The sequence below is a fragment of the Pleurodeles waltl genome, chromosome 7 (assembly GCF_031143425.1).
Source record: "Pleurodeles waltl isolate 20211129_DDA chromosome 7, aPleWal1.hap1.20221129, whole genome shotgun sequence".
In the NCBI taxonomy this organism is placed as follows: domain Eukaryota; kingdom Metazoa; phylum Chordata; class Amphibia; order Caudata; family Salamandridae; genus Pleurodeles; species Pleurodeles waltl.
Window position 1 is genome coordinate 972,230,436 of NC_090446.1, and position 13,614 is coordinate 972,244,049.

The window sequence follows — 13,614 nt, forward strand, 5'->3', positions numbered from 1 at the left end:
TGTTCCCTGTGTGGTGCCTAACTGTCTCACTGAGGCTCTGCTAACCAGAACCTCAGTGGTTATGCTCTCTCATTACTTTCAAATTGTCACTAACAGGCTAGTGACCAATTTTACCAATTTACATTGGCTTACTGGAACACCCTTATAATTCCCTAGTATATGGTACTGAGGTACCCAGGGTATTGGGGTTCCAGGAGATCCCTATGGGCTGCAGCATTTCTTTTGCCACCCATAGGGAGCTCTGACAATTCTTACACAGGCCTGCCACTGCAGCCTGAGTGAAATAACGTCCACGTTATTTCACAGCCATTTTACACTGCACTTAAGTAACTTATAAGTCACCTATATGTCTAACCTTTACCTGGTAAAGGTTAGGTGCAAAGTTACCTAGTGTGAGGGCACCCTGGCACTAGCCAAGGTGCCCCCACATGGTTCAGAGCCAATTCACTGAACTTTGTGAGTGCGGGGACACCATTACACGCGTGCACTACATATAGGTCACTACCTATATGTAGCTTCACCATGGTAACTCCGAATATGGCCATGTAACATGTCTATGATCATGGAATTGCCCCCTCTATGCCATCCTGGCATTGTTGGTACAATTCCATGATCCCAGTGGTCTGTAGCACAGACCCTGGTACTGCCAGACTGCCCTTCCTGGGGTTTCTCTGCAGCTGCTGCTGCTGCCAACCCCTCAGACAGGCATCTGCCCTCCTGGGGTCCAGCCAGGCCTGGCCCAGGATGGCAGAACAAAGAACTTCCTCTGAGAGAGGGTGTAACACCCTCTCCCTTTGGAAAATGGTGTGAAGGCAGGGGAGGAGTAGCCTCCCCCAGCCTCTGGAAATGCTTTGTTGGGCACAGAGGTGCCCAATTCTGCATAAGCCAGTCTACACCGGTTCAGGGACCCCTTAGCCCCTGCTCTGGCGCGAAACTGGACAAAGGAAAGGGGAGTGACCACTCCCCTGACCTGCACCTCCCCTGGGAGGTGTCCAGAGCTCCTCCAGTGTGCTCCAGACCTCTGCCATCTTGGAAACAGAGGTGCTGCTGGCACACTGGACTGCTCTGAGTGGCCAGTGCCACCAGGTGACGTCAGAGACTCCTTGGGATAGGCTCCTTCAGGTGTTAGTAGCCTTTCCTCTCTCCTAGGTAGCCAAACCCTCTTTTCTGGCTATTTAGGGTCTCTGTCTCTGGGGAAACTTTAGATAACGAATGCATGAGCTCAGCCGAGTTCCTCTGCATCTCCCTCTTCACCTTCTGATAAGGAATCGACCGCTGACCGCGCTGGAAGCCTGCAAACCTGCAACATAGTAGCAAAGACGACTACTGCAACTCTGTAACGCTGATCCTGCCGCCTTCTCGACTGTTTTCCTGCTTGTGCATGCTGTGGGGGTAGTCTGCCTCCTCTCTGCACCAGAAGATCCGAAGAAATCTCCCGTGGGTCGACGGAATCTTCCCCCTGCAACCGCAGGCACCAAAAAGCTGCATCTCCGGTCCCTTGGGTCTCCTCTCAGCACGACGAGCGAGGTCCCTCGAATCCAGCGACACCGTCCAAGTGACCCCCACAGTCCAGTGACTCTTCAGCCCAAGTTTGGTGGAGGTAAGTCCTTGCCTCACCTCGCTGGGCTGCATTGCTGGGAACCGCGACTTTGCAAGCTTCTCCGGCCCCTGTGCACTTCCGGCGGAAATCCTTCGTGCACAGCCAAGCCTGGGTCCACGGCACTCTAACCTGCATTGCACGACTTTCTAAGTTGGTCTCCGGCGACGTGGGACTCCTTTGTGCAACTTCGGCGAGCACCGTTTCACGCATCCTCGTAGTGCCTGTTTCTGGCACTTCTCCGGGTGCTACCTGCTTCAGTGAGGGCTCCTTGTCTTGCTCGACGTCCCCTCTCTCTGCAGGTCCAATTTGCGACCTCCTGGTCCCTCCTGGGCCCCAGCAGCGTCCAAAAACGCCAAACGCACGATTTGCGTGTAGCAAGGCTTGTTGGCGTCCATCCGGCGGGAAAACACTTCTGCACGACTCTCCAAGGCGTGGGGGATCCATCCTCCAAAGGGGAAGTCTCTAGCCCTTGTCGTTCCTGCAGTATTCACAGTTCTTCAGCCTAGTAAGAGCTTCTTTGCACCAACCGCTGGCATTTCTTGGGCATCTGCCCATCTCCGAGCTGCTTGTGACTTTTGGACTTGGTCCCCTTGTTCCACAGGTACCTTCAGACAGGAATCCATTGTTGTTGCATTGCTGATTTGTGTTTTCCTTGCATTCTCCCTCTAACACGACTATTTTGTCCTTAGGGGAACTTTGGTGCACTTTGCACTCACTTTTCAGGGTCTTGGGGTGGGTTATTTTGCTAACTCTCACTATTTTCTAATAGTCCCAGCGACCCTCTACAAGGTCACATAGGTTTGGGGTCCATTCGTGGTTCGCATTCCACTTCTGGAGTATATGGTTTGTGTTGCCCCTATCCCTATGTTTCCCCATTGCATCCTATTGTAACTATACATTGTTTGCACTGTTTTCTAAGACTATACTGCATATTTTTGCTATTGTGTATATATATCTTGTGTATATTTCCTATCCTCTCACTGAGGGTACACTCTAAGATACTTTGGCATATTGTCATAAAAATAAAGTACCTTTATTTTTAGTATAACTGTGTATTGTGTTTTCTTATGATATTGTGCATATGACACTAAGTGGTACTGTAGTAGCTTCACACGTCTCCTAGTTCAGCCTAAGCTGCTCTGCTAAGCTACCATTATCTATCAGCCTAAGCTGCTAGACACCCTATACACTAATAAGGGATAACTGGGCCTGGTGCAAGGTGCAAGTACCCCTTGGTACTCACTACAAGCCAGTCCAGCCTCCTACAGGTGTAGCTTTCTCAAAACATTTGCTGGAAAACATAGGAATGAGAGGTTTATGATCTGTCTTAATAACAAAAGGTATACCCCACAAATAAAAACTTTAAGTGGTTTATGGTCTATGCCAATAACATGCCATACACGGTAAGAATAGGGAGGAGTTAGGCAAGAGGGATGGAAAATATCATTTTATTATAAATTAAAACACTGGGCACTTTGTGTGCCCTCGGATCAGACTTGATCTACAAGATTATGTGACTCGAAGGTAGCTGTATAGTCATTGTGAGTAATGCCGCTATCATTGGAACACAAGAAATGGGTAGTGTTTTGAGCTCAGTATATTACCAAGTACATCATCTACAGAAAGCTTTAAGAGCTATGACTTAGTCTTGGAATGTAGTGTGGGGTACAGTGTCAGGATCAGATGCATGTGCATTAAATATAATCCCTTTCAGCCTTATTCCATACATGCCAATAGACCCCATTCAGGAGGGGTACTCCTGATTTTTGAAGCAAAACATGGCTTTATTTTGGCTGTATCCCACCTAAAATTGCCTCTACTGCAATAGAAGTCAATGGGTGAAATACATTCTCCTGATTATCTTAAAATCTCCCACTTTGCTTTTCTATGTCTTCCTGCATGTTATTCCTTTGTTATTATTGAGGGAGCACGCTCAGTGACTTTAAAAAGATGTATGGAACTTACAGCACTGATTCTTTAAATGCATAGCTAGGTCACCCTGTAAATTTGCTATGGTTTAGATATATTCACACTAGTCAAGGGGTTGGTGGCCTCCTTTCCCCACAGGGTACAGGTTCAACAGGCAAGAGAGTCCCGTTTGCTTGTGTTGCTGTATTTCTGCTTAAGGACCTTTTCAGACCATTTTTAAGACCATTACATTGCTCAATGGGGGAAATGTGTTAAATTGATTTTATCGTGTGTTCATCATGGCTTGGCCTACTTGTGCTAATTGTAGGAGGCTATCTCAGTTTATGGTGTACACCTATGGCATGGCACCCTATATTGAGTCCAGGCAAACCTTAGTGATCGTGTTTTGGTGCACAGATAACCAAATCTCTCTAGGGGTAGCTGTGGAGAGCAGCTCAGGCTTATCAAAGAGGAGTATAAAGCCCCCACAGTAATCAGTGATGTTCACATAAGAAAGAACCACACCATGTGTTACAAAAATAAGGTATCCTTTATTATGACACTGTTGCTATCCTAACAGTGGTATATCTCCACTTGGAGATATCTACACAAAATATATACTTAGAAACAAACAGTAAATGCATAAGAATACATGGAGCCCTCTGGGGGACGGGGGGCAAACCATATACTAAGAAAGTGGTATAAGAATAGAGGAGCCCAACCAAGGTAAGTGTATTAGAACCCCAAGGGCTGGAGGAGTAAGGAGTTAACAAAGGCAAGTATTAAAAACCCCATAGGTGCGCAGGTGCAGAGTTGTTATCGAGCCAGGTTTCCCATTGGCTAACACAGGACCTTGTCGGTTGGAAATTTCAGGATTCAGGACCCTTTGCAGAGGACCCCCAAGGAAATCACTTGGTACAAGGAAGGTTGGACAGTGGCCCCCACCCGTGGATACCCAGAGAAATGCAGTACCTACACCAGGAAGCCCTGGTGCATAGGGGTGAAGTGACATTGAAAACCTTTGTTGGAATCAATGGGAGCCTCATTTGTCCAGCTGCTATCGTGACACGTGGACTAGGTTGGTGGAACCCAAGGGTGGATTCCGGACAAAGAAGTACCTGAAAAGGAAGGGGACAGCGTCCAGACCACTCTGAGATATCCAGGCGGTGCTTGTAGGCAATGCCCACCACCCTCCTAGACGTAAAGTTCCTGCAGGTCAGTGAAGGAAAAAGTCCAGCTGCGGAGTCCAAGGGATGCAGGAAGATCCTTGGAATTACCCACGAGCTGCCCCACGTCGGTTCTCAGATTGCAAGGGAGGGTCAGTGGTCAGCAGGACCACCAACAAGCACTGGCAAATGCAAGAAGAAGTTCCAAAATGTTTGCAGGATTTTGAGGACCAGTAAGTTCCAGGAGACTCAACCTTTGGAGGGGAGTCATGAGTGGCCGTCAGCATGGAGGGGAGCCGGAAGGAATCGTTAGAGCTCCCACAAGTGACCCTATGGCAGCAGGCACAGGGAGTTGCAGGGAGGCCGAGTCCCACGCTGAAGAAACTGCAGAGTGAAAGCTGAACTTGGAGTTGCAGAGTGCTAAAGGCCGGGGCTTCTTGGAGCTTGAAGGTCTCCTGGAGGAAGAGTCCACAAGCCTTGGTAAGAGCAACAGTTGCATTGTACAGGGGTTCCATTCCAGGGGCTGCAGCAAGGGCCCACCATCTCCCAAGTTCGTCAGAAGACAGATTGGACCTGGAGAGGGCCACAGAACCACCACCTGTGTTGCAGAGCCTTTCGATGTCAGTGGGACGGCAGATTCCACCAGCAGGTCGTTGTCGTCTTAAGGTGCCTGTGGATGCAGGGGAGAGACTCCTTCACTCCAAGGGAGATTCCTTCTTGTTTCTTGATGCCAACATAGTCCATGACCCTGGAGGATGTACAGCCATCGATGCTGCAGAAAACTTGCAGGAGCTGGAGAAACAATGATGTACAGCCATCGATGTTGCAGAAATCTTGCAGGAGCTGGAGAAACAATGGTGCAGTGGCATCCCTCCCAACTGGATACAGTCTTGTTTCAGTTACTAAGGTAGACCAGCAGCCGTTCCAGAAGCCGGGAACAGAAGATGCGCTGCAGAGAGTTCTTTGTAGAGTCTTGTTTGACAAAATCTAGGGGCCGACCCTCAATGGAACCCTTAAATAGCCTAAAAGGGAGTTGGACACTATTTGCAGTGGCTCACCTATCAGAGGGGGTCAGGGACATTATGTACCTGGCGTAACCAGTCAGATGCTCACAGTGGCCTCTGTACATCTTATTTCCAAGATGGCAGAATCAAGTGGCCACCTCAGGAGAGCTCTGTGCACCTCCCTAGGAGAGGACCGGGACAGAGGGTGGTCACTCCCCTGTCCATTGTGTGGTTTCATACCAGAGTGGGAACCAGGGGTTCCTGTACTGGTACAAATTGGTTTATGCAAGGAGGGTACCAAATACGTCCCACAAATCAGTCTGGTGGCCCTAAGAGGCCACCCTACCACAGAGACGCCTAGGGCTAGATGAAGCAAAGGTTTTTCCCATTCTGTGTCAATGGGAAAATGTGTTCGTACATATGGCCCCTAGTTCTTAAGGAGAGGAGGTCACACCTCCATCCTACAAGAAACCCTTTCATTTGCCTTACCCTGCCTGTGTCGGGCTCAGGAACAGGAGGGCAGAACAGTGTCTGGAGGTCAGCAGCAGCGTGGGATAGCAGGCAGACCCTGCAAGGCTGTACAGGCAGATCTGGAGGGTCCTCTGAGGAACCCCAGAGTACATGGTATCATGTAACTAACACTGGAATTGGTGTAGTTGCGTGATTCCAACATGTTTGATACCAAACATGCCTAGGTTCAGTGAAGCCATTATGTAGCTGGACTACTCGTGTTGACCAGTGTCCACTACATACCATAAAATGGCTTCCCCGCACTTACAAAATCCAGGGAATAGAATCTGGGGTCTGTAGGGGAACTTCTGCTCATGCAGGGGTGCCCTCACGCTCGGGACAATGCACCCCACACTTGGGCGGGGTGACTCAGTGTCCAGGTGCAGTGACAGCAATATAAGGAAAGTCTTATATCTAAAGTGAAAGATGCATGCACCATTTCACGCAGGCTGCAATGGCAGGCCTGCAGACACAGTTTGCAAAGGCTCCCATGGGTGGCACAATACATGCTGCAGCCCATGGGAGACCCCTGGTGTACCAGTGCCCTGGGTACCTGAGTACCATATACTAGGGAATTACATGGGTGCACATATGTGTCAATTGTGGGGTATAAAAGTTACCATGTAACCATATTTAGAAGAGAGAGCACAGCACAGACACTGAGGACCTGGTTAGCAGGATCCTAGTGTACTACAGTCTAAGCACACTGATACCAGGCAAAAAGTGGGAGTAATTATGGTAAAAAAGATGCTACTTTTCTACAGTAATGTGTCAATCGAAGTGTGACATAAATACCCTCGAGAATACAGAAGTGTCACACATAAAGTAAAACCTTGGCAGCTTTGAATACAGAGAGCCAGGAGTCCTTCGATGTTCCTAGTTTTTTGGTGTACCTGAGCATGATGACTGCTTAAAGCTGTTGTTTCGGGAAAGTGTTGCTTATTTAAATGTGTCCGCCAGTCATGATGCAATGTCCGCTCTAGACTTTACTAGCTCTCGGTTATCTATAGTCAAAATCAATGCTGTTAAAACAAACAAGAGACCGAGAAAAAAGTTAAACAGATGTGTGTGCTCGTATTGGCAGCCGCGAGATATAGTTTCTCGTTGTTGTTTTTACCTATAACTAAAAGCGAGATTGCGGAATACAAAATCTGCACATTGTTTTATATTAGTGGTGGGAATGCCGTAATGAAACGATGGTAAACTCATTTAATAAACTGTTTATTAACAATCATACGCGTTTTAAAAATGGAAATATTGTAAGGTGGCGAACTTGTACCAGTAAAACAAGCAATTAACTTATGAATTTTATTATTTTTATATTCTGATATGAAATATTGTTGTGGCATTTTCTGTCCATTACCCTCCCTTCCAAGATGGCGCCTACTCTGTTAGGTGAGCCTGTGACTGTCCTTCTTTTGTTTCTAGAAGACTTGCCTTGTCCGGGTCGTTGTTGCCGGGCGGGAGCGGAAGCACTGTCAGACTCAGGACAGAAGCTGGACTCGAGGGGATGCTGAGCCCAGCAGTAGTAGTAACCGGAACGAGATGGGTAACATTTTTGGGAGGAAGCGGCGCAGCAGGGTCACTGAGCAGGACAAAGCGGTACTGGTAAGTGTAGGGGCATGAACGGAAATGGACCTGGGGAGGGGTATATAGGAAGGAAATTGCTTAGGTTGCAGGGGGTGTGGCTGAAAAGGGAGTGGCTTGAGTAGGCTAGGCAGCAGAGTTTGGAACTATAAGGCTTTCTTGTTGGAGAGGTATGAGCAGAAGCAGGACTGAGGGGATGATGTGGGAGGACATTGAATATAAGGATGTTGTGTTGCATTTGTACAGTGTCGCACCCGGTGGTTAGTCCAATGGATCGCACGTCCTATTTTGGTTCCCTTTCGACTCTACCGAGCCAGAGGACCCATTTTTTCATAGTGTTTGTTGATTTTTTGGCCTATAATATAACTAAAAATCAGTTACGCACAAATCACACTCTGTTTTGTCTTGCGGCTTTCCTTTCTTTGCATGTGTGAACTGCTGCTTGGAGTGGTGAGTAGGGCTGTGAGAATAAGTGAGGTAATGGAATGTTGGGGTGTGTGTGTTAAGGCTAACCTAGCAGTTACGGTTTTCAGGTTGGGGGCGTGATAGGTGCTGAGGCAGTAACTAAGACTTAAACTACATAGAAGAAGACTGGCTACCTCCCACTGATGTGGCTTTATTCTCATCTATATGAAGACCCTCTTACTCAGAATTCAACATCCTGGTCACTGAGATATAAAAACCTGCATGGAGATGCAGGCAACATCTGGAGGCATGATTAAGTTGTCTCTGGCAGATGAAGAAAGGGGCATTGATGCTTTGTGACCAGAATGGAGTAGTTTGAGGCTGCCCATCCCCAAATCTGCCCACAGTGGTGTCAGAGCTGTCTGCTATGCTGGAGGAGCCCTATGAGGAGCGTGGACACAGGGTGTGTGCTAGACAGTTGGGCCTAAGATGGGCTGCTGGACACTTGACTTATTATGTGTAGTTGAAACAAGTAAACTGTGAAACGAAACCTTCCTGATCTGGGTGTTCAGGACTTTTTAGAGCTTATATTGGGAGTCATGTGATTGACTATAGGCTCCTAACTCTTGAAAAGGACTTGTACTGCCGGTAAATTGGTTTGACAGTGTTAGGTCCTTGTACTTACTAACCCAGTTGATCAAGTAAAGTTTTGTTTCGATGTGTGTTATCCTGTTCAAATCATTGTGGTAGATTGATCTTTAGTGTCACGCGTACACTAAGGATGTGGACCTGCAAGCATGTCGGTATAGCAGGATGAAAGTGTGTGTTGGGGGAGCAGTGGTTATTGCATTTATGGTATTAAACATATAAGGAACTGTTGGTGACAGGCTAGCTGTACCGTAGGAAGTTTTGTCAATCAATCAGTGATTTTTAAACCCTAGCTAGTCACCCATAGGGTCTCAAGGCACTGTTTGTGGGCGTGCTGCTCAATCGAAGAGCCAGGTCTTGAGGTCCTTTCTGACTGCCTCAGTGATGCGGTCTGCCTGAGCTTGAGAGGTAGTGTGTTCCATGTCTGAGCTGAGAGGTAGGAGAAGGATCTTCCTCCTGCTGTGTTTTTCTGGATATTTGGAATAGCTGCAAGGACGAGCTGGGAAGAACGGAGATGTCTGTTGGGTATGTAGAAGTCGAGGCAGTGGTTGAAGAATGCCGATTCAATGTTGTGTAGTGCCTTGTACGTGTGGATCAGGAGTTTGCATGTGATGCACTTGTTGACGGGGAGCCAGTGTGGGTCTCTGAGGTGGGAGGAGCTGTGGCTGTGTCAGGGGATGTCCAGTATGAGTCTGGCTTCTGCATTCTGGATTCTTTGTAGTCTTGATTGTAGTGTCTTAATGATGCCGGCATAGAGTGTGTTGCCATAGTCCAGCATAGAGTGTGTTGCCATAGTCCAGTTTGCTAGTGACGAGTGCGTGGGTGACTGTCTTCCTCTTGTCGAAGGGGATCCACTTGAAAATCTTTTTCATGAGTAGGAGGGTGTGGCAGCATGACGATGAGACAGCGTTAACTTGGCGGGTCATGGATAGAGAGGAGTCCAGTATGATGCCCAGTTTGCGTGCGTGGTCTGTGGGAGCGGGGGTTTCCCAGTGTGGTAGGCCACCAGGAGTTGTTCCAGGCGGAAGGGGTGGAGCCGATTATGAGGATCTCTGTCTTGTCTGAGTTGAGTTTGAGGCAGCTGGCTTCCATCCAGGCGCTGACTGCTCTCATCCGTTGTAGAAATTTCTCTTGGCCTTTGCAGAGTCATCAGACGGGAAGAGGTATCAGTTTGGTATCGTTGGCGTAGGAGACTATGTTTAGCCCATGTTGTTTGATGATCTTGGCTAGCGGCCAATGTAGATGTTGAAAAGCGTCAGGCTGAATGATGATCCTTGGAGCACTCTGCAACATGTGTCTTTGGGTTCAGACGTGAACGGTGGTAATCTGACACACTGTGTTCTTCCGATGAGGAAGGACCTGATCCAATTCAGTGCTGTATCTCGGATGCCGGCGTAGTGTAGTCTGTCACAGAGGGTGGAGTGGGAGACGGTGTCAAATGCAGCAGGGAAGTCGAGGAGGTGAGTGCAGCCGTGCCTCTGTGGTCTAGTATGATGCGGATGTTGTTGGTGGCTGCTAGGAGTGCTGTTTCAGTGCTGTGGTTGCTTCTGAATCTGGGTTGGGATGGGTCTAGGATTTGGTGTGTCTCGAGGAATTCGGTGAGTTGCTGGTTGACTGCCTTTTCCCTTACTTTACCTGGGAAAGGAAGCAGAGAGATGGGTCTGTAGTTTTTCAGCTCACTTGTCTTTAGTGTGTGGAGTTTGTGAAGTCATGTGTATACAGGTGTCAGTATTCCCCCCCCCCCACCAAACTTAACTCTTTTGAGAAAAAGCAATTCGATGACCTAAGTTGAACAGCAAATACAATGTTGCTCTTTGCGCTGTGCGATTCACCTATGACAGTGTCAATAATGTCAGCAAGCTGACCAGTGGTCTTGTGGGGCGAGAAGCACAAGAGTTTTGCCATACTACAGTCATACACAGCAGACCTGGATCAAGACTGTTCTGACCTCCAGAGCCTCACCTGTAGGAATGTTTGCAGATCCATTGAGTGCATCTAGGAAGAAGTGCAAGCCGTAAGAGCTCTTTGCCTCTTATCATCTTTTAAACTTTGTCTGTGCTGTTTTGAATCTCATGATATGTAGGCCATGAAGACTGAGGGACCAACATTATTAAGGGAAAAGGAACTAAGTAAAGTCCTTTGTTGAGCCTTTATTAGAAAAACTGTGGCTGGTTACAAAATAAAAAGAACTATGACTTCATGGAGACGGTTGACCTGTGTGGAAGGGCATAAGTAACCTTTGCAGAACTGACACTCTCCTGTACTTGCCAGAAGTTGTTGGAGTTGTTGTCCTCAGATTTTTCTGTGAAGAACTAGAGGATAACATTATAACAAAGGAAGAACATTCTATTGAGTAATATTTGAGAAAATATGTGGATCTGTTTATTGTATGTGAATGGTAAATCTTCCATTTTGGTAGCTTACAATTTTTCAATATTGTATGAATTGCTATTTTGTGGGGAAATATGATTTACCTTCCTTGCTAAATTAGATACTTAATAAGATTGCATGGTATTTAATACCATTGCATGGTATTTAGTAGCCATTTCATTGTTGTTCTGGTTCTATTAAGAAATCCCTGTTTGATAGGTATGAATGTGTGCATAAGGCATACACAGAGTATATAAGTGAGGAGTTTGATTAGTTTGTAAAACAAATGCAGAATACTGCTTTTGGAACAAAATGTGTTTTTACAAAGGTCATAGTGCTATTAGGTTGTGTTGTTTTGTTTAGGCTAATAATCACAGTTCAAGAATCTGAGTGTATAGTACTTATTTAATTGTTTGATATCATGCCAGTAAAGCAATGCAAACAATAAATGTTTTACACTCTTCCATAAAAATTCATAATAGGTCAGAATACAAATTACCTACATTAAATCACAAACACGGCAAACCTGTTAAGTTCTAAAAAGGGAGTTGCAAACCTTTTCTTTCTTTTTCAAAACATGTGCAAAATACATTTACATGAGGTAGAGACAACAAAGCAGCTTCACAAAAAGGGACCATATAACTCTCCGCCCCAACCTGATTGTTCAGCTTCCAATATATAAAGGCAGGCACCTGCCCAAGCTGGACCTTCAATAACCACTTTCTAATGTTAGTTTTTTTAATGTCACACAAATACAGTTGCATGCCCCCACCATAGCCAGAGTCCATTAAATGAAGTAAAGTATTTCTTATCCCCACATCCTATAGGCCAGTGTTTCTAGAATCCTTTTTTATCACATGTTTTTCTTCTAATTTCTGCTGCAACACAGGCATACTCTGAGGATCTAACACTAGTGATGAGTCCAGGGAAACCTTGCTATTTTGAAGGTTGGCAGCCCATACGTCTGTCATTCACCGTAAGTAAGATTTAATTAATGGCCTCAGAGAGCAGTCTGCCGACTCACTGAGGCAGGCCCAATAATTAGGAATTTTCTGCTTATATTTGTATATTGTTGAGACCCAACTCCAACCTCAGAGCACTGGTCACCGAGCCTTTGGGCAGGCCAAGTAATCTTTTCCAAATAATAATTTCAGTAATCTGCAACCGCACTATATTCTTCAGAGCCAAGACCTCAAAACCGTGCAAAAGCAAATTTAGTATTTTAGCATTGTAGGTCTCTCTTAGTATTTCTGCGGATTTGTGCCCCAGTGCAAGATCCATCCTAAGTAAGGCACCTGCAATAGCCTTAGATCGAGCTTCCTGGTTGTCTATGTGAGCTTTAAAATTCAAATTATATCTGTAAAGAAGTCCTAAATATCTATACTATTTTACCACCTGAACTTGATCACCACTTAGCAACCACTTGTTTCTTATTTTCTGAGCAATTCTTCTGGAAAATACCATTACTTTAGTTTCGGACATATTTATTCGCAGATCGTTTACCTTTCAGTATTTTGAAAATGCTTCAAGTAGCTTCTGAAGACCTACTGGAGTGAGGTCCAATAGAACTGTATAATCAGCATAGTACAATGATAAAAAAACCTTTGCTCTTCATATAGGTGGAAATGACTGAACCTGGTTTAGTGCTAGCAGTGCATCAACAATGTAAATTGAAAACCGGAGAGGGGGTAATATACACCCCTGTCTAAGGCCATTAGGATTAACTATTTTTCTCGACACTGCTTCATCTCCCCCTGGACCTTTCAGAGAATTCTTCCACTACCTGTCCATTCTTCCAGTAAACCTTACAGATGTTTTGCGTAAATATTACTCATCTCATGCACAGCACTTTCATTCGTCCCTGGGCTTGCCTTTTTAAAAAACCCTTGATGTCATTGGTAAATGCTTTACTTTTGTCCTGCCTTGAGGCTATGTTACCGCCTTGCAGACTGACCCTGATTATTGCCCACTTAGTGTGGGCACACTATTTTTTTCTTTTGTCTCTCCCCTTTGCGTCGCAATCCATGTCTGACATGGAGCTTTCAAGTTTCATACTGCGCACACTCAATCGGCGGCATTGGAGTGCTTTGCATGACTACCATTTACATCACATTGTTCACACTGTTACCCAATCTGAGTCATTTCATTTTGGCTTTTGTCTCTCCCTTTCGTGCGCCTTGGCAGTTTGAAGCGAAAACTCGATTGGAGGTATTGGAGTGCTGCAGCCACTCCGCCAACCCAAAATTGAGTGTGTGATATGTAAAATCCCCTATAAGCACCCTATTTTCTTCTTTTAGCTTACATAAATCTGATATATACCTGACCTACTCTTCTTCGGCCACTGGTGATGCTTCTGTTTTTTTTTCCATCAGCCCAATTACACTGCTGACTTTATTCTAAAAGCTTTGCTCTTCCT

General features: G+C 46.1%; 1 protein-coding gene across 1 annotated transcript in view; it reads left to right on the plus strand.

Annotated features, from left to right (window-relative positions):
- The first annotated feature begins 7,631 nt into the window (after window positions 1–7,631).
- CHMP6 (charged multivesicular body protein 6) overlaps window positions 7,632–13,614 on the plus strand; it is an 83,168-nt gene continuing 77,185 nt past the window's right edge. Inside the window, exon 1 of the mRNA XM_069199736.1 lies at window positions 7,632–7,796. Within this exon, the coding sequence (XP_069055837.1) occupies window positions 7,734–7,796 (63 nt within the window). The 5' untranslated portion in view covers window positions 7,632–7,733. The remainder of the gene's footprint in view (window positions 7,797–13,614) is intronic.